General features: G+C 34.3%; 1 protein-coding gene across 1 annotated transcript in view; it reads left to right on the top strand.

The window, feature by feature from the left end:
• Window positions 1-242: 242 nt before the first annotated feature.
• Window positions 243-25,145, top strand: part of LOC144451019 (kelch-like protein diablo) — an 86,440-nt gene continuing 61,537 nt past the window's right edge. The window contains exons 1-2 of the mRNA XM_078141777.1: window positions 243-289; window positions 954-1,137. Of these exons, the coding sequence (XP_077997903.1) occupies window positions 243-289; window positions 954-1,137 (231 nt within the window). The remainder of the gene's footprint in view (window positions 290-953; window positions 1,138-25,145) is intronic.

The raw sequence follows: 25,145 nt of genomic DNA, 5'->3' as shown, positions 1-25,145 counted from the left end.
CCCATGTACCCTTCTCTCTTTCGTTTTGTTACCAAGGTTTTGAAATCATTTATATATTTGGGTATAAAATAAACCACTTATCAACATTTTAGGTGCTTAGAGGGGTTTGCTGTGGTAGATTGTCACCTGACCATATCCTGGTTATGAGTAAAATCTTGTTTTGTCGTTGATGACAATGAGTCTCTGTCATTTCATTATTTAAAAGTGATAATGAAATTCAGCAAAAAGTAACTATACAAGAGATGTCATTTCATTTGATTTATCATAGAAATGAAAAATTGACTCTTATGTAAGTACAATGACAGCAACGGTTGTTGAAATATAGAGACAACATAAGATATGTAACACATAGTGTATTTATCTTGTCTTTATTGTGAAATACTATACAGGAAAAATGAGCCAACGAACCTACATCTCACGGTTCTCACCCTTAAAGCTGCACTATCTGTAACAGGAGTATTATTCTACCGATCACACAACCAACAATAATTCACCAAAAATGTTAATACACAAATAAATATTCACTATCATTATTTTTCCAATCATACAACCAACAACATATTTACTGAAAATTATTAATACACAAATAACTACTCACTGTAAATGTTCATTAGAGGTTCATTTTCTCCATAAGTAGTAAAGTAATATGTTGAAATAGTGATTTCTTTGTATAGTGCTGATTTTTGGGTATGGACCTAAAATTCAATTTTGTTGGAGTTATTGCACCATACTAGGTGTGTAGCTACACAAATACATATACCCGTTGGTGATTCAGTAACCGTTTAGGGTATATAACATTACCTGTAAATCATACGTCAGTTTCAAAAAATACATTCTAGTTCCAACTAGTGCACCTTTAAGATAAATATTTGAGAAAAATAAAACTATTTCTGTTGATACCTGTGATTTGAATTTATATGATATGATATACAATTGATATTGTTAATTCCTAGAACACGTCTTCTGCTCAGTTTCCAGAGTGATGAATGTGTTGCCATGGGAACCAAGGTTGCCAATCCGTTCTGGCTTCCAGCAGATAGAGTATATGCAGGAGTTCCAGCGTTATTATTGGATCTGGAAAGTTTAGTGAATGACCGGTCCACTGCTGATGTACTTTTTGTGGTGGGTTCAGAGGAGGTAAGTGTCCTTAGATATTTCTACATTTTGAATAATCATTAAAACTATAATAGTAATTAGTTGTAACTTGTACATCAATTCATAAATAAAGACTACCAAATTAGCAGTAGTCCAGGACACATTGACTACTAAGCACTGTATCTAGACTACCAAATTAGCAGTAGTCCAGGACACATACAAGACTAAACATTGTATCTAGACTACCAAATTAGCAGTAGTATAGGACACATAGACTACTAAACATTGTATCTAGACTACCAAATTGGCAGTAGTCCAGGACACATAGATTACTAAACATTGCATCTAGACTATCACATTAGCAGTAGTCCAGGACACATAGACTACTAAACATTGTATCTTGACTATCACATTAGCAGTAGTCCAGGACACATAGACATCTAAACATTGTGTCTAGACTACCAAATTAGTAGTAGTCCAGAGTACATTGTATCTAGACTACCAAATTAGCAGTAGTCCAGGACACATAGATTACTAAACATTGTATCTTGACTACCAAATTAGCAGTAGTCCAGGACACATAGATTACTAAACATTGTATCGAGACTACCAAATTAGCAGTAGTCCAGGACACATAGATTACTAAACATTGTATCAAGACTACCAAATTAGCAGTAGTCCAGGACACATAGATTACTAAACATTGTATCTTGACTACCAAATTAGCAGTAGTCCAGGACACATAGATTACTAAACATTGTATCGTGACTACCAAATTTAAAAGTGGTAGTCTTTAGACTATTGGAAATCAATAAAAAATTGTTGCTGAAAGAGTTCATTTGGCTAAATCAGGCTACCAATCATAAATCTTGAATTCATGTCCTGTTTGCTTTAATAAATCATACACAATTGCTTCATCTTTTAATGAGTATGTACAAGTAAGAAACCTTATAACCACCTGTCAATCACGATTGATTTCAAAGTACTTGTATTGTGACTACTGTGTAAGTGACATATGCTACATGAAAACATTCTATACTTGTCAGTATTTGAACGAGAAATCACAGAATTCAGAACATGCCCTGAGGGATAAAAGCATACACAACTCACAGTGTGAAAACAAATCTGGCATAGTTTTATTCAGGGATAACAATTTGACTATTGTGTTGTGATTGATTTATTGCGCTTCATGGCGTTAATACAGCTTTACATACACACATTCAAAGAGATCATCTTCATTTCGGCCAAAATAAAAAATAAATTAGTTTCTCACGCTAATATTGTGATAAAGAAGTAGTCCAAATGAGTGCACTTGTACTCTACTGTTGAGCTCGATAGCAAAGTCTCTGGACTCACCTGAGGTAGGATTTAGAAGATTTCATCAAATCCATATGAATGGGTCTGTTGGTGTAACCTCATCAGATGCAACTCTCGTTCTCACAAATAAAACATATATTTGAAATCTGCTTGAAACCAGTTCCTTGGACATCAGCTTTACTGGTATTATGCCAAAAAAAAATTGTTTCTGGTCAGCACGCGCATCACTTAAATACCCTTGCTTTGGTCTTTTTGTGTGTGTTTGTCAAGCCCATGCAGTTGCAGATGTGGGGGAAATCACAAAAATAACCCTCTCTACTTCAGTGAAGACAGGGCTAATCATGAACAAGCAAATGACATCTGCCCCCACATACACACATGCTCTAGAGTACTAAATAAAAAGAACAGTAGCTGTGATAAATAGTAAACTGAGTGACAGCTTTATTGAGAATATTTTTTTTTTTTTAAAATGCGTCGTCGCACGACTGTACACAAAATTTCCTGACGAGAAACAATTCTATGCTTGTAGTTTTACTAAATAAACTCGTCAACCACAGACATTGGAACCACAATTAAAAGATAATAAATACACAACAATCCACAATATATTGTACTGTGTAGTGGCACACCCAGACATTCAGTCAAGCTATTCATTGAATGAAACCTATATTTTGATATCAACTTATATCTATACTGACGACATGTTTCAGATTCTTGGAGATGTTCTTTCCTTGTGTGAAATCGTTTTACTTCTGCTTTGGTTAACATAATCTAAGAAAAACACTGCTAAGTATGTGGAATTATAGATATTACAACTGACAAATGGTATTTACATTGTCATTTTTAAAGCAACAGTAGTTGTTAGGGTAAAATATTTTAGTTGAAAAATGAGCTCACTCTAAAAATTGTTTTACTTCTGCTTTGGTTAACATAATCTGAGAAAACATTGCTAAAGGTGTGGAATTTACACAGATATTACAAATGACAAATGTTTTCACATTGTCATTTTAAAGCAACAGTGATCAGAAGTGTAAAATAATTTATTTTTTGAAAAATGAATTGTTTTTTCAAGTACATAAACATAGTAGAGAATTCTTGCGGATTAAATATCCAAAATAAATACCCTTTAATTGAACCCCTGTATTAACTCTAAAATTTCACTATTTCTTGGCAGTTCCTACCAATTGATAAATACACCAAACTTTTTATTTGATATAATTTACTCCTTCTAATTAGTGTAATGTACATACATGTGTACTATTCATTGATGTTAATGTGTACACTGGATTGATGTCCATGTGTAAACAGTATGAATCAACTGAATTACCTGTCTACTAGTCATTGATGGTACTGTGTACACTGGATTGATGTCTGTATGTAAACAGTATAAATCAACTGAATTACCTGTCTACTAGTCATTGATGGCACTGTGTACACTGAATTGATGTCTGTATGTAAACAGTATGAATCAACTGAATTACCTGTCTACTAGTCATTGATGGTAGTGTGTACACTGAATTGATGTCTGTATGTAAACAGTATGAATCAACTGAATTACCTGTCTACTAGTCATTGATGGTACTGTGTACACTGGATTGATATCTGTATGGAGTATTAAAATTCAAATGTAGGCTTTCAACCATAGACATGTTTGTATAAATGTTAAATTTGTGGGGTGCTGAGTTTCTTTGATCAGGAGATAATCATACACGATACATGTTTCATTGAGTACAAAATACATACATACATTGTGAGTTAGGAAACATGGCCAAATATATGAACAAAATAATTTCATTCACATCTACGTACGGGGCGTTCAAATTATTTGTGAAATATATTATGGTTTTATAATTGTTTTCAGTGTGTGAACCTTGATCCCAGAGTAAATTAATCAGTTTTCGAAAACAGAGAAACAAATTAAGATCCCCAGAGAATACAAATTTCATTACAACAATTTCAACTCTGATACAGAAAAATGTCTATTTTCATTTGAAAGAATGCTTTGTTTCAGTTGGATGTTTATTTTAAAAATTATTGAAATATATATTGTGTCTATTGTCAGTGTATGAAAGAAAACACGACATATTTTGAATGTTTGAAATAGCTATGATGTTGGGACTTGATATGAAATGTTGACAAAGAAAATAATAGTATGCTTGTGTAATGTTATTGTAACAATTCAAACGTGTAGTAATAATAAAGTTTTTTTTTGATTGACATTACTTTCTGAATTTACATTACAACCTGACTAATGTAGATCTTTGTTATGTGTCTATTATGGTCCGGAAGAGACAGAACACAAGCTGTTTTGTGTGCGTAATGATCATAAAATTAAAATGTCGTTAGTACTGTCTAAAGAATAGGTGTTATGGGTGGAGTGCAACATAGGTAGAGTCATTATACTAATTACAGATTGACTAATTCATGACTACGAGTTAAAAACAAAAGTACATAACTATATAATTATAGAGTACTGTACATACTGTACATGGTACTCTTTTTCCACGTGATGGTAGTGTGGACAGCCTCTATCCATCATTATGCATGCTAAATAAGTTGAAAGACAAATGTTTTTGTTGTGTGCATGCTAAATAAATTGAATGACAAATATTTTTGTTGTGGGTCTAAATGTTGAAAAATATGTTTTCTTGTGAGTTTAGATAGTTGAGATAATTTATTCGTAATGAAGACCACAGGTACTAAGAGCATTTATAACACAGAATGTACATTTCAGAAAAGATAATGGAAGCACTGTATATAACTTAGGTTCTTTTTGAAAGTATGATAAATGAAACATGCAAAGTTCATTTAATGGTAGAGGACACACTGCTCCACAGCCAAATGAATATGCAGTAAATTTGTTTCTGTATATGATATAAGCTATGTACTTTGATGGTTTCTTAGATTCACTGAAAATATACTTAAGCGTCAAATGTTTTGACTTTTATTGCCGGGACCATTTCGTAATCTGAAAGACTTTTACTAGCATCCCCAATATATTGCAACTGTTAGTCCCTGTCATTTGAGATTGATAACTTGAGTTATTTGGTTATTTGAGTTATTAATTTGAGATTGATTGAGTTATTTGGTTAATGAGTCCTGAGTCTTAAATATTTTGATTTATGAGCACAGTTGGATGAATAATTAATTCCCAGTATCTGAACTATTTATTAATATGAACTAATTGTCCATCTGACACCATATTTAGTTTTGTCATAGTTTGAGAGTTCAATGATTCCAGCATCTGAACTATTTGGTAATCTGAACTAATGGTGCATGTATCTGATATATTTAGTTTTCTGCTACATTGTAGTTTGATAATTGATTGGTTTTAGTATCTGAAATATTTGCTTCTGTGAATGTCAGTGCTAGCGTAGACTCTATGCTTCGTTGTTTTCAGTCATGGTTTTCAGTCTCAACTCACACCTAGTGGATCTAATGAAATGTCGATGTGAAAATGAGTGTGAATTCTTACTGGGTTATATCTACCCACTGTGTCTGTTCACCATTTGATTAGAATCAATGATGGTGGTGGATCTAATGAAATGTCGATGTGAAAATGAGTGTGAATTCTTACTTGGTTGTAAATCTACCCACTGTGTCTGTTCACCATTTGATTATAATCAATGATGGGGATGGATCTAATGAAATGTCGATGTGAAAATGAGTGTGAATTCTTACTGGGTTTTAAATCTACCCACTGTGTCTGTCCACCATTTGATTAGAATCAATGATGGGGGTGGATCTAATGAAATGTCAATGTGAAAATGAGTGTGAATTCTTACTGGGTTTGAAATCTACCCACTGTGTGTGTTCACCATTTGATTAGAATCAATCACGGGGGTGGATCTGTGTGACATAATTTTCATCGTTAGACAGGATCACTGAGCCGATCACAGTGTGACAGATTTCATGATGGACTTAGCTGTATCTAAATTGGTTGTACTGTCACTGTGTGAGATCAAAGTCTAAATGAGAGATTTGAATACAAAACTGTTTAGCAAAATTCTAGGCATGAGTTGAGATAAGTTGTAGTCCAAATCAGCCAAACCTAGAGTGTAGACTATGACAGTACCTACCATATATTTAGTTTTCTGTATTTTTATCAGTTTCATAATTGATCACTTTCCATATCTGAACTGAAATGAGATGTTGTTATCCAAATTTTAGGAACCATGTGATTAATTATCTCAAGTGAACAAAATGATATAAACATGTGGAAAACAGTGGACCCACCTTATAATAGTCATATTTGTTATTATACTAGGGGGTCAGTTATTTGTTATTATTATACTAGGGGGTCAGTTGAGGGAATGGTATAGGACCAGTCCCCCTACACAGAAATCTTATTTGGTTTATCTTAACTGACAGTGCATACCACACATTTAGATTTTTGCCATGTTATCAAAGTTTTTTTTTATATCTGAACTGTTTATTTTTATTTGTAAACTGAAATTAGATGTTGTGATCCAAATATTTACTAATACTAGAAACTATGCATGTGATTAATTATCTCAAACTGACAATACAAGCATGTAGAGAATAGTAGATACACCTTATAATAGTCTCATATTTCTGATCATACTAGGGGGTCAGTTACTGTATAGGTATGGGGTTGGACCCCCTAGATAGAACTTTATTTGGTTATCTGAATTAATGTTGCATCCTAGTATATACAAGTTGTGAATCAAGCTAACATGTCAAGCTGACATTTTACTTAACTAATTAATCTCAACTTTGTGTTTATCTCAGTGAACACTGAGCTACCTGGAGAGTTTATGTAATCATTTTGTTACACTTGTTTATTTTGACATTTAAGTTTAAGTTATTTTTCTTATTGTAATATTTTGATGTTTATATGAAGTCAGTGTGAATTCTCCATGGTAGAGATTATTTATGCAGCAAAAGCATTAAAAACAATTTTGTTCAGGGGTTGTCGGTGGTCGAGTGGTTTAACCACTTGCCTCTTACCACTGCGGTCAGGTTCGAACCCATTCAAGTTTTGATTAAATTTACCATGCTGTAAGTAGGAAGAGTGTCATTCAGTTTAACTCTACCACACAACAGCAGGTTTTCCGGGTACTCCGGTTTCCTCCTACATTAACACTGAACCCATGAGGGATGGCCCTCACTGGACTTCTTGGGAGACAAGTATTTATATACTTAAAAAACTATCCAGTATAAATAAAGATTATTATTTTTAAGATCTTAATACAAGGTATAGCTTTCAAGAACAAAAAAAGAAGAAAACTGGATAGTATCAACAAAACTTGAGTTTCTGAAAATATTCAGGCTAGGTTTCGAAACTCTACAAAACTCAACTCTGTACTAAGGTTTCTGTATTTTGCCTTTACTCTGACTAGCTTGCACTCTGATTACTGAGTCATAGCCTACATGTACATGTAGACATGAAGGACTATGGCTGCTACACTATTTCAGCTATCCTAACTGTAGCCTACCTGTAGACTTGAAGGACTATGGCTACTACACTATTTCAGCTATACTAACTGTAGCCTACCTGTAGACTTGAAGGACTAACACTACTACACTATTTCAGCTATCCTAACTGTACTCTACCTGTAGACTTGAAGAACTAACACTACTACACCATTTCAGCTATCCTAACTGTAGCCTACCTGTAGACTTGAAGGACTATGGCTACTACACTATTTCAGCTATCCTTAACTGTAGCCTACATGTAGACTTGAAGGACTAACACTACTACACTATTTCAGCTATCCTAACTGTAGCCTACCTGTAGACTTGAAGGACTATCACTACTACACTATTTCATCTATCCTAACTGTACTCTACCTGTAGACTTGAAGAACTAACACTACTACACCATTTCAGCTATCCTAACTGTAGCCTACCTGTAGACTTGAAGGACTATGGCTACTACACTATTTCAGCTATCCTTAACTGTAGCCTACATGTAGACTTGAAGGACTAACACTACTACACTATTTCAGCTATCCTAACTTTAGCCTACCTGTAGACTTGAAGGACTATGGCTACTACACTATTTCATCTATCCTAACTGTAGCCTACCTGTAGACTTGAAGGACTATCACTACTATACAATTTCCGCTATCCTAACTGACATTTTAATTTTTTCAGCTGACTACAAACTCAGCCCCCAGTTTGAAAATATAAAATGACCAGAGGATGCGATAATGTCATCACATTTATATCAACGCTTCAACAGCATATACTAAATGCTGTTGGTGTTGAACAGAATTCAGTGTGAGAGAAATCCATTTGACTAAACAGTGGAAGTGATCATAGTTTGTGTCAAACTAGACTAAGTCCCATCACATTTTTTCAGTTTACACTAGACCATGAACAAAATTGCTGTTTTAACTTCTATATGTGTAGTCTGACTAATGTGGTGATTAAATGATAAAGTCAGTGTTTTTGAAACCTATTGAGTTGAAGAGAATCAGATGAAATCAATTCACATCATGTTGATTTGTAGGGACTCTCCTGTTTACTTGTTCTTATGTTCAATACACATGTAAGTAACCCCAAACCATAATATCAGAAGACGGAAGTTAGAAATGAAAACACTCAAACTCAACGCAGTCAAAACATAGAGGTAGACCTCCATAGTCAAAACAACCTATATTCTTACATTCATCAAAGTGTTTGCCTATCCCTGGATGTCTGCAGATCAACATACAGCGTGAAAAGACCGACTCTACATACCCAGGGGTTCTTTTTTCCATGTTTTGAATATTTGAAGGACGTTTATTGAAACTCAAATTCATAGTTTACTTTGATATACAATAGTTCTAAGTAAACAAGTAGTTGTTGATCAGTGCAGAAGGACATTATTTTGCATAATGTTAATCTGTTTTTAACTGAAAAATCAAGTGAATGTAGTGTAGAAAGTTTACAACTCTTTGAGGGAAGTACTGTTTTTTATGTCGTATGTTTTCAGATAATGATACCATGGTGAAAAACAATAAATTCATAGTTCTTCTTTGAAAAGTCATGTTAGTTTCTCTATCCCAAACTGTGCTCAAAATGCCTGTTACCCTTATTACCCCTAGCATGGACTTTAACAATGACACAATAACCCTTCACACTTCTTCAAGTCCATGAGGAGCTTGCTATCCATTGTAGCCTCTATAAGCACCTAGAATTAAAGCATTTACATTACAACCTTTATCCTACCTGGTCCCTAATTATACAGCTGAGTTGACTGGGTCACAAGTGTGGTTCAAATCTTGCCGAAGGACTTTCGCCATTCAGAAACAGATGAGGCTCAAACCGGCAACTTGTAGATTTCAAGCCTGTCACTATATATATATATATATATATTATATACGCACATACGTATGTATGTAGGTATGTAGGTATGTACGTACATACATACATACATACATACATACATACTTACATACATACATACATACATACATACATACATACATACATACATACATACATACATACATACATACATGTACATACATACATACATACATACATACATACATACATACATACATAATGGGGGGGGGCAGTTTTAGTACATCAACATATAGTAACTTATTCTTGATGTTTATATGACAGATTAAATTGTTTAATAGTTAAAATTTGTCAGTGTGATTACACATGTAAATAGCTTTTCAATAGATGTACAAATTGTGGTGTTTATATCAACTGATTAGGAAACTAATTAGTAAATAAACAAATGATTCAGAAAGTCACAGGTGTTTACAGTCTGTAAAGTCCAAATCATGGAGAGTGTCAAACTTGAAACAAGGATTAGAATTTGGCACAGATGTTCACGAATTTGGCACAGATGTTCATAATGGTTTATAGTTATTAGAAATTGACAAGATTTTAGTGTTTATTAGAATTGGAAATTAACAAGTTGAAATTAGTCATTACGTTTATTCAATAGATGTACACATTGTGGTGTTTATTTCAACAGATTAATATACTAAGTAGTAAATCAACAATTGGCTCAAAAATTCACAGTTGTGTAAAGTCAACTGTACAATACAAATCATAGAGAGTGTCAAACTTAGGATTAGAATTTGATACAATTGTCAAGTCCTATAGGTGTTATGATCATCGCTGTATAATCAAATAGATTACAAATAAACTTTTCAATAGGTTACAGTCCCTCTATATGTGATAGAGGGACTGTAAATAGGTGTATAAATGATGGAATTTATAGCTTTTTATAAAGAGTTCAAATGCTTCTGGAAAGTCTGGGGGAAAGGCCTGGAAAGTCTGGGGGAAAGGCCTGGAAAGTCTGGGGGAAGTTATGGAATTTTATTTGAATTTTTTAAGTGCCTGTTATATCTACAGATAGTAGCAAATAACCACATGACAGGTGTTTACAATCTGAACAGTACAAAGTATTGAGATAATGTCAAACTTAAGATTGTAAGCAACAGGACACCAGATTTGTTTATAAGTTGTCAGATATCAACAGAAGAGTTTGTATATTGCTGAAAAATTGACCCCAAAAATCACAGGTGGTTACACTTGGTAGAGTACAAATCATAGAGATAAACAAACTTCAAATTGTGAACAACAGGAAGTCAGTGATAAGCTTTCTATTGCCGGGCACAGGATATGTCTTGTTATCTGCATTGTAGGTCCCATTGAGAACAATCTCATAACTTGTTTTCATATTCCATAGTTTTTCGCGGAACTATTTACATAATTGATTGAATTAGTAGAACACAAACTAGACAGGAAATGGATTTACATGTGATGTAAGCTGTTGAGTGATAAGGCCACCGTAGGGCTTCCTCACCTTTGAAAATTGTAAAATATTGAGCTTTATAGAGGAAATACATCAAACATGAAAAAAAACACAAACTTTAAGAGTCAGGATCAGTTAGGTTATGTAGTTTTGTTAGTTGATGTATTTTTGTGTGTGTAGATTTATTGGGGAACAACAGATGATGGATGCAATGTAAGTTTTATCTTTGAGCTGCAGAAAAGTCATTGAACTTTAGAAGTTTCAAAATACATTCTTGATAAAACTATTATAATTGTTTACATCCTGTGTGTCGTAATAACGTGACTGAATGACAACACTACCAGTAATTCCCACCTGCTCCAACCATGACCCTAGCTGGCAACACTAACTCCCACCTGTTCCCATCATGATTGACCTACCACTGTACCAGTACCCGTGTGTATGATATCATTATCAGTGCAATGATGACACAAGCATAGCAACATTTAAGTCAAGCACAATAAATGAACTCTGTTTGTTAACGAGGGAGGGGGTCTGATGTCAATGTCATTGCTGAACTTCATTTTCGCTCTTTTAACCAAATTTTGAAAACTTTCATGCCTTCACTGATAAAAGCTTCTGTGTTTACTACTGAGATGTTGATTAAAATTTACTTCTATTGTAATACTTAGTGCTGGGTTTCCGGTTACCATCATGATCATAGTGGTTTGACTGCTATAATTTTCACCATCTGTAAATGTGTTGATGTTGCACTTGTGAACGTTCATATTTATAACAGGGGGGGGGGGGGGGCAAAGAGCAAAGTTCATTTATTGACCTTGTGTAACCATTATGTTATCATCCCTTGCCCATCTAACATTTCTTCCTCTTAGTTCACTACAGACAGACGTTCTGGAGAAATTTATTTATTATAACAAAAAATAGTTACTTCGGACGTTTTTCAAAATAAAAACCAACTTCAAAAACATTGAAAGTTTCTCCAAACTTCTCTCTCTTGATACCTTGAGTTGAAAAACCTGAGTGAAAGGAATTTGATGTTTAGATTGACCTTCATGGGGAAATTTTGTTATACTTGTTACAACAAATACAATTACTTGGGGTACATTGTGAGATACTAGTGTGCCAGATTTCTCCCTCGGTGTTCATTACTTTCAAAAACTGCAGTAAACACAATTTGACTTTTAGATTGGCTTTTGCAGTGAAATTTTGTTACAATTGTTGCAACAAACACAATTACTTGGGGTATATATGGTACTTTTGAAAATGAAAGCAGCGTGACATTTACCAGATTGCTACCTCTCTGTTCCTTGGGTACAAAAACCTGTCATAATTTGACTTTCAGATTGACCTTCGTGGAGAAATTTTGATACAGTAGGATTGCTACAGCAAACGCAATTACTTGGGGTACAGTACATTGTACTTAAAAAAAAACAATGTGAAAGTTAACAGATTGCTACCTCTCTGTTCCTTGGGTACAAAAACCTGTCACAATTTGACTTTCAGATTGACGCCTTCGTGGAGAAATTTTGTCACAATTGTTACAACAAAGAAGTTACGTTGGGTATATTGTACTTTTCAAAATAAAGACATTGCGACATTTACCAGATTTCTCTCTCTCTCTGTTCTTGAAACCAGAGTCAACAGGATTTGACTTTTAGATAGAGGAGATATTTTGATACAATTGTTCTAAGAACAACCAGTTACGTGTGACACTTTTCGAAAACAATTATGGTCCGAATCGTACCCCATGTCTGCTAATTGTTCAATTATTCAATGCCATCATTTACTAATTATTTTCCTCTTCCCGCTAATTAGCCTGTATTATTTGAAATCGACAGCAGGGTTTTCCTAAAGTCGAAATTATAACATACGATGACTGGTTAGCGAAATCATGACAGGGTGCTTGAGAATAATTGAGAGGACAAGAATGCTAAGGGAGGGTAAACCATGTTTTGGTCAGAGACAATGCCTCTCTGCAAGATGTCAGAACTACTTGGCTATTTCACAACAGATCTTGCCCCCTAATTGTTAGTATTCATACAGTTGTTCAAGTGGCTCATTTTATTTGCAAATGAATCTATTACAGCCATGGCCACACACTGAGGAGTCTAAACCATCCATAATTGGCGCTATTGTTATTAGTTCCCTGTTTTGTTTTCATCAATGACTCCAGGTGGCCTGTCAGTAAAGAATGGTACCAAAGCAGGTTCTATATATCTCGACTTTTGAGATGTTCTGTTTGTCATTAACTGATCTCTATGACGATGTATCTTTTACAAAAAAAACCGGAGTCTTAACAAATTGATATACAGCCAACATTAGATTTATCAAGTTTATCAGATAATAGCTATATCATAGACCACTGGGTTCATCTTTTCAAATATTAGCTTTTGTAATTGTCTAGTTTGTGTACTTTAGTCAGAAGAGCGGCTTAGTACCTTACTTTCTTTGTCTCTTTCGAGTCTTTGTTGATCTAAGACACCTATTAAAGTTCCATCTAACATGTAACACTTTCTTTTGGGTCATTGACCTAAAACAACCACAAGCTTTCCCTAAAATCTTGCAAGTTGATTGAAAAAAAATATATAATATAAAAATAATTGAAACTAACGTTTTCTATCAGTTAAAGTTGTCAAAATTATGTGTTCCTCAGATCGAAGCGTGGATTATATTAACCGTTCACAGCTAAGGGTATTATCTTATATTTTAGTAGTGGTAAAAGTTACCGTATCGGAATCTAGTTTTTTTTTAAGTGACTATAGCTTTTGTCCAAATGATATAGTAGTAATATAGGGAAGTTACATTATTAGAATCTAGTTTTTGAAGTAACGACATAGCTGTTGTCTGAATCACATAGTAGTAATATAGTGAAGTTACCTTTAATCTAGTTTTTGAAGTAACGACATAGCTGTTGTCTGAATCACATTGTAGTAATATAGTGAAGTTACCTTTAATCTAGTTTTTGAAGTAACGACATAGCTGTTGTCTGAATCACATAGTAGTAATATAGTGAAGTTATCTTTAATCTAGTTTTTGAGTAACGACATAGCTGTTGTCTGAATCACATTGTAGTAATATAGTGAAGTTACCTTTAATCTAGTTTTTGAAGTAACGACATAGCTGTTGTCTGAATCACATAGTAGTAATATAGTGAAGTTATCTTTAATCTAGTTTTTGAAGTAACGACATAGCTGTTGTCTGAATCACATTGTAGTAATATAGTGAAGTTACCTTTAATCTAGTTTTTGAAGTAACGACATAGCTGTTGTCTGAATCACATAGTAGTAATATAGTGAAGTTATCTTTAATCTAGTTTTTGAAGTAACGACATAGCTGTTGTCTGAATCACATTGTAGTAATATAGTGAAGTTACCTTTAATCTAGTTTTTGAAGTAACGACATAGCTGTTGTCTGAATCACATTGTAGTAATATAGTGAAGTTACCTTTAATCTAGTTTTTGAAGTAACGACATAGCTGTTGTCTGAATCACATTGTAGTAATATAGTGAAGTTACCTTTAATCTAGTTTTTGAAGTAACGACATAGCTGTTGTCTGAATCACATTGTAGTAATATAGTGAAGTTATCTTTAATCTAGTTTTTGAAGTAACGACATAGCTGTTGTCTGAATCACATTGTAGTAATATAGTGAAGTTACCTTTAATCTAGTTTTTGAAGTAACGACATAGCTGTTGTCTGAATCACATTGTAGTAATATAGTGAAGTTACCTTTAATCTAGTTTTTGCAGTAACTATGTAGCTTTCATCCGAATCACTTAGTAGTAATAGTGAAGTTAATATTGGAATCTAGTTTTTGAAGTGACTCTAAGGTAACTACTACTACTACTACTACTACTACTACTACTACTACTACTACTACTACTACTACTACTACTACTACTACTACTACTACTGCTGTATTAGAATGGGGTCAAGTATAATTTCTACTCTACTATATTTTATTTTATTATAAACACATGCTCCAAGAAATAAGATAAACATTGAGAGCGATTTTAAAAATATGTAATACACTATTTGCTGTTTGTATACTGTAAAATATTCAGTAAAAAGTTAGTCACAATTGAAAGATGTCAAAAGTACTTGCCCAGCTAATTGTAAATGTTATGATAGAACCCCATGACGCGTGAGAGCAAGTGTGGCGTACTCAAGGTATCTGCACGAGTGATTGCAGTGTCCTTTGCGGCTGTACTTTGACGAGCCTAGCGACTGAAAGTGCAGGAGAAAACACTGCAAGCATGAGTGCAAATACCCCTGAGTACCCACACTGGAACTCACGTCGCATGGGGTTCTGTTATAATTACATATGTTTATCTCAAACAATAAATTTCCATAAAAAGCATACAGGGTGATCACACGATTTCGTGTGTAGCGAGGTATCGTGTCCTCATTTGCATATCATTTGCATGCACGTATGCAATAATGTTTTCGGTATTGCACTGCAGTGCAAATACCACTTGTATGCATGTGCACCAGTGCAAGTAATCTCTGGTACATGTGTAATAATACCACTAGTGTATGCAAACACATGAGTGTAAGTAATCTCTGGTACATATGTAATAATTACTTGTGTTACATCCATAGATGACACAGTTGTAATCAAAGTCTGTCTGTTTATGTGACAGGCAATCCCTTCCAGAATGACAAAATAAAACAAGAAAAGACAATATACGAAGGAATTAGAGTAAATATTAATGGAATCAAGCCTCTTATTAACTGTTGAATCGAGGTCTATGCCCGTGAGCTGCATTCCTACATCGAATTTTAATCAGATTGGGCAATTTAAAGCTATTTGTATGACAACAATTACTTGAAACAATCTCTCTTTGCCTTAGACAAATGGCACCACTTAGACTTGAGTTTCTACCACAACTTTTTGATACCTTTATTTTCAGTATAATTGGTGATTCAGGCACGAATTGATTGATAGATTGATTGATTAATTGATTTATTGATTTTATCGTAACCTTGTTTTTTAAACATGTGTAAAAGTAGTCAGTATCGATTAGTGTAGATGAACATTATATTTGCTAAAATAGCTGTAACGATTAGCTACAAAAATGATTGGAATGTTGGCCTAATTTCACACCTAATTTTGGAGGATTGAAATAGTATTGTCATAGACTATAGAGTTAGAAAGTGTTCACTGTTCCGTACCGATATAGACAGTAAACAAGGTGAAACGTGACTCAGTTTAACTAAGGTACTAGTATGTCAAAATCTTCTGATGAATGAATGCAACTGTTATATATGCTTGGAGTATTTGAGCGATTCTGGTGTTCTACGCTTGTGAAAGTTGCCATGAAAATGCTGCCAGCACAATTGTAAATATTCCGAGTGCCCATACACTGGAACTCATATGTTTTGTGGTTCTGTGATATTACATACATGTATGTTTATCCAAAACAGTAAATTTAGTAAAAAATATAATTGTGCGTGATATCCAATTGATTTGGAACGATTGTGTGCTCATTTGCATACACATATGCTGTTTTCGATATCACACTATATACCAGAAATGTTAATACCAGTAGTGTGTACAATGTATATACACCAATGCAAGTAATCAGTGCATATACATATGTGATAATATTCTTTATGGATATGGTTTTTGCAGACCATGATTATAAAGTGGAAAGGCCTGATATTTGGAGGGCCCATATTATACTGCTGAGGTCCACAAAACCCATATCTGAGCTGTAAAGGTTTTATCATGTACCCTATATAGTGGCAGGGAAACAGCATTTAAATCACATATCCACATAAATTGATAGTTAAATGTTGTTTCATGCTCAAAAAGCATAAAGATATTGAGAAGAAAATCAAAGCCTAATCACTAAGCCAATTGATTCAATGAGCTCGCCACTGAGCAAAGTGTTCTACCCATGATATGATATGGAAAATGAATGCACAGGTTTGATGCAGGCATTCTCGAATTACATTAGAAGTGATTGTATATTATACACATACACATGCACGCACACAAACACACATACATATATACATTACATACATACATACATACATACATACATACAAACAATACAAACATTTATACGTACATATGTACGTACGTACATGCATACATACATACATACACACATACATACATACACACATACATACATACATACATACATACATACATACATACATACAAATGTACGTACATACGTACATACATACATACATACATACCTACATACATACATACATACATACATACATACATACATATACACGCACACACACACACACACACACACACAAAGTAAAAGACTTTTTAGGTAAGTTGATATTAGAACATTGTAATATCAATGATTAAATTGCTTTTTCAATTGAAGCAGAAAATGTACCAAACATCTCAAAGTTCAAAGAGGTAAATGACGTGCTTTGAGTATTATTAATGACTTTCAGAAGATGCACGGTCAGGTGTTGACATTTGGTAAAAGTTACATAGACTTCAAAATCACCAAATGATGTGGAAAGACAGTGAATTTCAAGGATAACTTGAGTCTACAGATATTTTATCTAGTAATTGCTTCCCATTGTTGACATAAACTAAAATCTGATTCTGACATGGAATTATAGATCATAAATGATCAAATACTAAAAAAATCTCTTCCTAAGTGTACCTTCTTTGTTCCTGAAAGAAAAATCACAGTTTCCCAATTGTCTATTTCATTTTTGCCTCCCTCGAATATATAGCTTTGAACCCTATATGGCTTGTAATTGTGGTACAGTCCAATTGCTAATGGTTGTTAGAATTGCCTATTTGAGTGTATGATAGGGGTAAACAGGTCAATACACAAAGTGTATTCAGTCAAAGCTAATGACAGATCCTGAAATAGTACAATTACCTCTGTGATCTTGTGAAATGTTTTTATTTTCTCTTCAAGTTTGACTTTGTTTCTGATATTTCTTTATTTCTGTTGTTTGTTCAAATGTCTCAGATTTACGTTAAGATTTGTTCTTGATAGCTCCAGTCAATATTGCTAATTCAAGATGCATTGCTTTAGTTACTTTTTAGGCTTCTTTTAAGTTTGTCTTTCTTGTGATACGCCCATAAAATGATGACCTATATTTAACAAAAACAAAATGCCATTGATCAATCAATCAATCAAAAGAATTTGTGTAGCGCGGAAATCCAATGGGAAATCCATGGGAACGCACGCTCACCGTATGCCTTTTGAGATGTTTTGTACAATTTCTGCTTCAATTGATTACAGAGAAAATATTTTCGCGTAAATCCACTGCAATCTGAATAAAGTCTGATGTGGTGAATACGGCTCCATTTCAGTATTTACACCTCTGTTTCATTCGTTCATTGTCGTTTTTGATTTTGTTGTTCTGGTAGTGATTGCCACCTGGGAAAGCTGGTCCTTTAGTTGACTTCAGGTACATGCATATAATGCGTGCCCACAGTAAACCACAACAATCTTGAGAAAGAAGCTCGCTGATTGGTTGACTCTGGCATTTAAAGTGTGAGATACGAATGAGATTTCTATTATATAGGGTCAGATATGGGAAGGCAGCAATCACTCCTAGAACAACAAAATCAGGAAAACAAATGACAATAAAGAGTTGAAACGGAGATAAAGAACAATATTCAGCACATCAGATTGATCCTTATACGTGCTTTAGTGGGAAAATCTGCAATTCAGTCATAGGTCTTGTAACAGTTCATATAATAGTCATACATCCATTCCATATAATCTAATGTACATTTACCATCATACCAGATGGTTACTGAATGGTTTATTTGATTTCATTCGATTTCTTCTTATACACTGTGTTGACTATTTGGTTTTGTTTAAATTCTGATACAGTTCTATTAAAATTGAAAAAGAGTATTCTGTCTGAAACATATGTTTAATCCTCTCTTTACCTGGTAATTTGTTTATATACAAAAAAAGTAAAAGTTGAACAAATGAGTATTAATTATTTGAAACATGGGTTGTTGTAACATATTATGACATGTGTAGCAGTGATTCTTTGCACTGGGTGGCATGCAAACTAGTGGTACATTGCATTTGTACAAGAATTTTTATTATATAGGGTCAGATGCGGGAAGGCAGCGATCACTCCTTGAACAACAAAAATCAGGAAAACAAACATCAATAAAGAATTGAAACGGAGATAAAGAGAGAAATCGAGAGAAATCGAACAATATTCACCACATCAAATTTGATCAGATTGATCATTATGGCTCCACTGTGCAGGTGGTACCAAAACATAATTGTATACCTTTATTCAAATGATATGCAAATGAGGATGTGATCATTCCTTGCAGTATTTTGTCACAAAATTGGTATGATTTTTTAAAGAAATTTGCTGTTTTTGTAAACAACATGTAATCATAACAGAATCCTGTGATGCATGAGTATAAAAAAACCACAATTTTGGAAACAGCCAAATACTTCACCTGATACGGCACTATAACTTATAAGTTACCTTAACACTATTTTTGGGAACCAAAATAACAGGATGGGTGTCTGAACTGAGTGTTTTATCCAATCTTTGTCAGGTTGCCTCAAAGAAAGGATGTCATGAAATCACACACACTGTGGATGGTTTTCAAACCTTGATAGTGTGTGACATATAATCTAACTTTTTTTCAGACTTCATGTACGATAAAAATGCTCCAAGACTCTCTCCATCTTATAACTTTCTTCAATCAAGTATATTGTGCTGCAATCCCCTTAATCTCCTCTGTAATTCAGAGAATCAACGATAGCGTTGATGACTAAACTTGATAGTATGTAGCATTTAATCTCATTTTCACAGACTTCATGCATATACAATTATGTGCACAGACTTTCTGCCCACAGTGTAACTTTCTCCAACCAAGTAAGATCCCCGTTAATATCACCTAGTATCATTGACAACATCAGTGATTTTGTAAACTATAGTACATGATATATAATCCCATATTTAGCAACTTCATGCATAATAATTATATTCCCAGATTTGGCCCATAGTGTAAATTTCTCCAACCAAGCATTTAGATCTCCAAGCTATAAATGTTAAATTATATTTCAAAGAATCGATGACAGTATCGATAATCTCCTAAACTTGATAGTACATGATATATAATCCCATATTTACTGACTTCATGCATAATAATTATGTTTCCAAACTCGGCCCATAGTGTGATTTCCTTCACCCAAGTATTTTGATCTCCAACTGTAATAAATAATGAATTGTATTTCATAGTATCGATGACAACATCAGTGATTTTGTAAAGTTGATAGTGTATGACGTATTATTCCATTTATACTGACTTCATATCATTATGCTCCCAGTTTGTGACCATCAGCAATGTGTCTTGCAATAAAAGCCCAAGTTCTTTGTTGTGGGCCAAAACTGGTCTATGTCAGTCACCATCAGTGTGCCCCTCTAATGATTGATAGCCAAATTTTGTTGTTGTGAGTCAAAATGAGAAGAACTGGGATTTCTTGTGAGTCACCACATAGTAAGAGATAGGGGAACATCTCATTTTGATGCGTCACTAGAAATTGTGTGTGTCAGTGGTGCGTCAAACTGGCTTAGAGGGCACACTGGTCACCACATAGTAAGAGATAGGGGAACATCAAATTTTAATGCGTCACTAGAAATTGTGTGCATCAGTGGTGTGTCAAACTGGCTTAGAGGGCACACTGGTCACCATATCATAAGAATAATGGCACACACAATTTGTGTCCACCTGAATAAGACCCCATGATACCAAAGAGAATCAGTGACAAAAATCAAAAACTTCTTTAACCGTACATGCATGGCATAACATCTCACATTTTTCAGATTTCATTTATCCTACTTCTCAGTACCTGCGATTGCATTTTACTCCATGCTAGAGTATCAAAATAGAACAAGAAGGACGACTTTTTTTTTCATGCACACCTATAGAAGTGCATATGAAGCACAAAGAGTGGAAGTTATGGTATTGTCAAAGAAATTGAATGGTCGTTATTTTTATGATGTGTCTAGGCAGTAACATATTTATTTCAGGTACCGAGAATTATGCTCCACAGCTCCTGTCCACCATGTGACTTTGTCCACCTGAGTGTAAGATCACCTTATACCATATAACAGAGAGAACCACTGACAGCATCGATGACTTCCTAAGCTTGATAGTATTTGGCATGTAATCTCACTTCTGACAATCGTAAAGACTTCATATCAAATTATTCACTCCAGACAATTATACCAGTTAGTCCTTGGTATAGACACAATAGAATCACCATTGTGGTGATAGTCACAACCAATTTCTCCTGTTGTCTGTTGTTATACAAATCCAAAATGAAGTCATGCTGACGTGCTGTCAAGAATAAATCAATCAAGAAGTCTTTCTTTCTGTCACAATTGATATTTTCAAAAAGTAATACCTGCTTTATTTGTACTGACTGCCATTGAACTATTAATATTAATGGATTGCCTGTATTTGCCTTTAATTTTCACAAAGAATTAGTAGCTTCCATAGGCTCAGTCAGCATAGAACATGTCAACCAAACCTATATTATTAGCGCCAGTTGTAGTCCTGAAACTTTGTAGTCTCCCAAAAGGGGGACTATTGCGATGGGCTTCATCCATCCATCCGTCCGTCTGTCTGTCCATCCATATGTCCCTCCATCTGTCCGTCTGTCTGTCTGTCCAGCCATCAGCCTGTGCATGTTTGTCCATCCATCCATCCATCCATCCATCCATCCATCCATCCATAATACATTATTTTTCAGATATGCAATATCTGATTTCTTTCAAACTTAGTACAAATGTGACATGTCATATAGGACATACATGTATGCACATCACTTTGTTTTGTTACATATGCAAATTTAACCAAATAGTAGCCACAGTTGTAGTTAAAAAATCAATATTTATGATATAACCCAAAAACTGCAAATGTCTACCCCATATTTTCAGGTACAACAAGCTTTCTTTTCAGACCTTGACCTTCGAGGGTCAATTATCAAAATCCATCAATTTCTTGCCTATATCACAGATACTTTTTGTATTTATTTTTTATTTGTTGCCAATTTCAAATTTCAATTACAAATACCCACACAGGCATTTACACATCGTGGGCATCTGTTATCAGTACGTGATTACCCAAAACAGCAAAATTCTGTACCATCAATGACTAGTAGACAGGTAATTCAGTTGATTCATACTGTTTACATACAGACATCAAGTCAGTGTACACAGTACCATCAATGACTAGTAGACAGGTAATTCAGTTGATTCATACTGTTTACATACAGACACCAATCCAGTGTACACACTACCATCAATGACTAGTACCATACATGTCTGGACAAGTAATTTTACACAATCCATATGAAAAAAATAAATTGTTTCCTTCACTCAGTAATTTTTTCAATCGGCAAAAATAACAAAAATCTGCATGGTATTTTAATTACAATGTATTCATTAGCTCTTTCTGTCATGTAAAAACATAATTCACTTGTATGTCTGTGAAAACAATATCAACTCATGCCTTGACTAGCTTTAAAGTTTAATCACAAACTATTTGTTGAGTCTTGCCCACCTTTCAGATAATTTTTATTTAAATATTTTGTATTATACATCAGTATTTACTCAGTACACATCCTATTGTATTATATAAGAAATCAATTTTAATTCAATTTTGATGTTTAACTAAATTCAATTCAACTCATTGCATTTCCAGAAATAAATAAACAATCTAAACTTAGTAATAGATGGTATTTATTATTTCCTGTGCATTTTATTGTTTTCTGCGTGAAATGAATTTATTAAAATTGAATTTTGAATTGATTCAACTCGCCCCTTTTTCTAAATGAATTGAAAAAAAATCAAAACCATATTTTCATGAGAATACCAGATGATGTGTGCATAGAATGCAAGTATGCTAGTATTGAATTGTTACCGTGATAAGAATTTCAATTTCAAAAATGTAATTCAATTCAACTCATTCCTACTCCAGAAAATTGAAAAAAAAAAAAAAAACCATGGTTTTTTGCGTCTGAATACCAGACTACATGTGTATAGAATACAAGTATGCTAATATTGAATGTTCACCGTGATGAAAATTTCAATATCAAAAATTCAATTTAATTCCGTTCTATTTGACATTTTCCTCTTCCAGAAAATAAACCAAATTTCAAAACCATTTTTATTTGTGAATACCAGACTGCATGTATGGAATACAAATATACTAATATTTATTCTTATACTACGAGAAATGAACTTAATTCATTTTAATCCACCTCAGAAAAATAAATGAAAAAATCAAAAATTTGTATCTGACTAGCAATCTCTGCGTGTATAGAATACAAGAACACAAGACATAACCTGAGAATGCCAAGTTAATTTAAAACGAGTTCATAGGGCATGTAAATTTCCTTGTCTATTGGCCCTTCCTCAATCAAATGTCATTATTTAACGCTTCACAGCTTTGAAAATACCACTGGGGGATATTTGTTTGGAGAAATTTGAGTTAAATTGAGCATGTTAATTTTCAATCTTTGACTTCAACAGACTGCCAGTCTAATCTTCTGCTTGATCAGCTTGGAGTACTTTCTCATAGTACTGATCGTTCAGCAATTTCAAATTTAAAATGGATTTTTAGAGAAGCAAAGGTTAATGGTAGTTTGTCTCCTTTTCCTCTTTTTGTCAGATTTTATTTTGGCTTTTTGTAGCCATTTATGTTTTGATTTGCAATGATTTTTTTATTTTTAGACACTTTTTGGGAAGTTGGTAGGGATTGTTTGAGGGGGTAGGGGTAGGTTTAAGATTGTAAGGGTTGGTAGGGGTCATTGAGGGATGCACAGGGATGAGATACTTGGGGGTCGTTGAGGGGAGGTGCTAGGAGATTGTTGAGGGGAGGTGTTAGGAGGTTGTTGAGGGGAGGTGCTAGGAGGTTGTTGAGGGGAGGTGTTAGGAAGTTGTTGAGGGGGTGCTAGGAGGTTGTTGAAGGGGAGATACTAATGATTGTTGAGGGAGGTGCTAAGGGATACTTGAGAGAGAGGAGATGATATGTGGTTGTTGAGAGGGGATGAGATGATAAAGGACTTCTGAGATAAGAGGAGATATGATAGAACTGATCAGTATATGTGTATAAGTGCAAAAGCTCACTTGGTCATGTGTATACTGCATATAGCCCACTTAGTATATACTGCAAAGCCCTACTGCAGTGCATACTGCATCGCCTCCTCCCCGCCTTGATGTGCACATTCCTCTTTCAGTGCATACTGCATAGCCTCCTGTGTATACTTCATAGCCACCCCTTCCCCCCTTAGTGTAGAATTAGCAGCCTCCTTCAATGTGTACTGCAAGGCCCCTTAGAATATATATTGCACTTATATACCGCATGGGCTAAGTATATTATATTGCATTGCTTCCCTCCCAATAAGGGTATAATGCATAGCCCACTCCCCATAGTCTATACCAGATAGCATCCCTCAGTGTACTGTGTAGCCCCCGGAGTATGTTGTATACTGCATAGCCCCCTTACTATATACTGTATACTGCATAGCCCCCTTAGTGTTTACTTTGTACTGCATAACCCCCACCTAAATATACTGACTAGAATCCCTCAGTATAGTACCTTAGTTTTAACTGTACAGCAACCCCCACCCCCTCTGCTCCCCCCCCCCCCCCCAAGGACAAAGAGATAATCGTTAAAGCTACTTTGACTGTAATCTATTAGTAATTAAGATATAATAACCAAAATTGATGAATGCACAGACAATAGACCTTTGAAAATGAACTCCAGGGTCTATGGTAAGGACATAGAAACTTAGAAACATATTTGGGATTGTTAAATCTACCCATTGCTTTCAGAAAAGAAGCTGTGCCAGAGATATAACATGTATGAAATTTCACCATGGAATGGAAGAATACTGCAACCATTTAAAAGCAACAAAAGGACAAAGTTCTTTAAATCATCAATTCCTCTAGGATCTAGTATATGTACCTATGGCGATCAGATTTGTCCATTAATTGGA

This window comes from Glandiceps talaboti, chromosome 20 (genome assembly GCF_964340395.1).
Source record: "Glandiceps talaboti chromosome 20, keGlaTala1.1, whole genome shotgun sequence".
In the NCBI taxonomy this organism is placed as follows: Eukaryota; Metazoa; Hemichordata; class Enteropneusta; family Spengelidae; genus Glandiceps; species Glandiceps talaboti.
The sequence above is the reverse complement of the archived record's forward strand: the minus strand, read 5'-3'. Positions and strand labels throughout refer to the sequence as shown.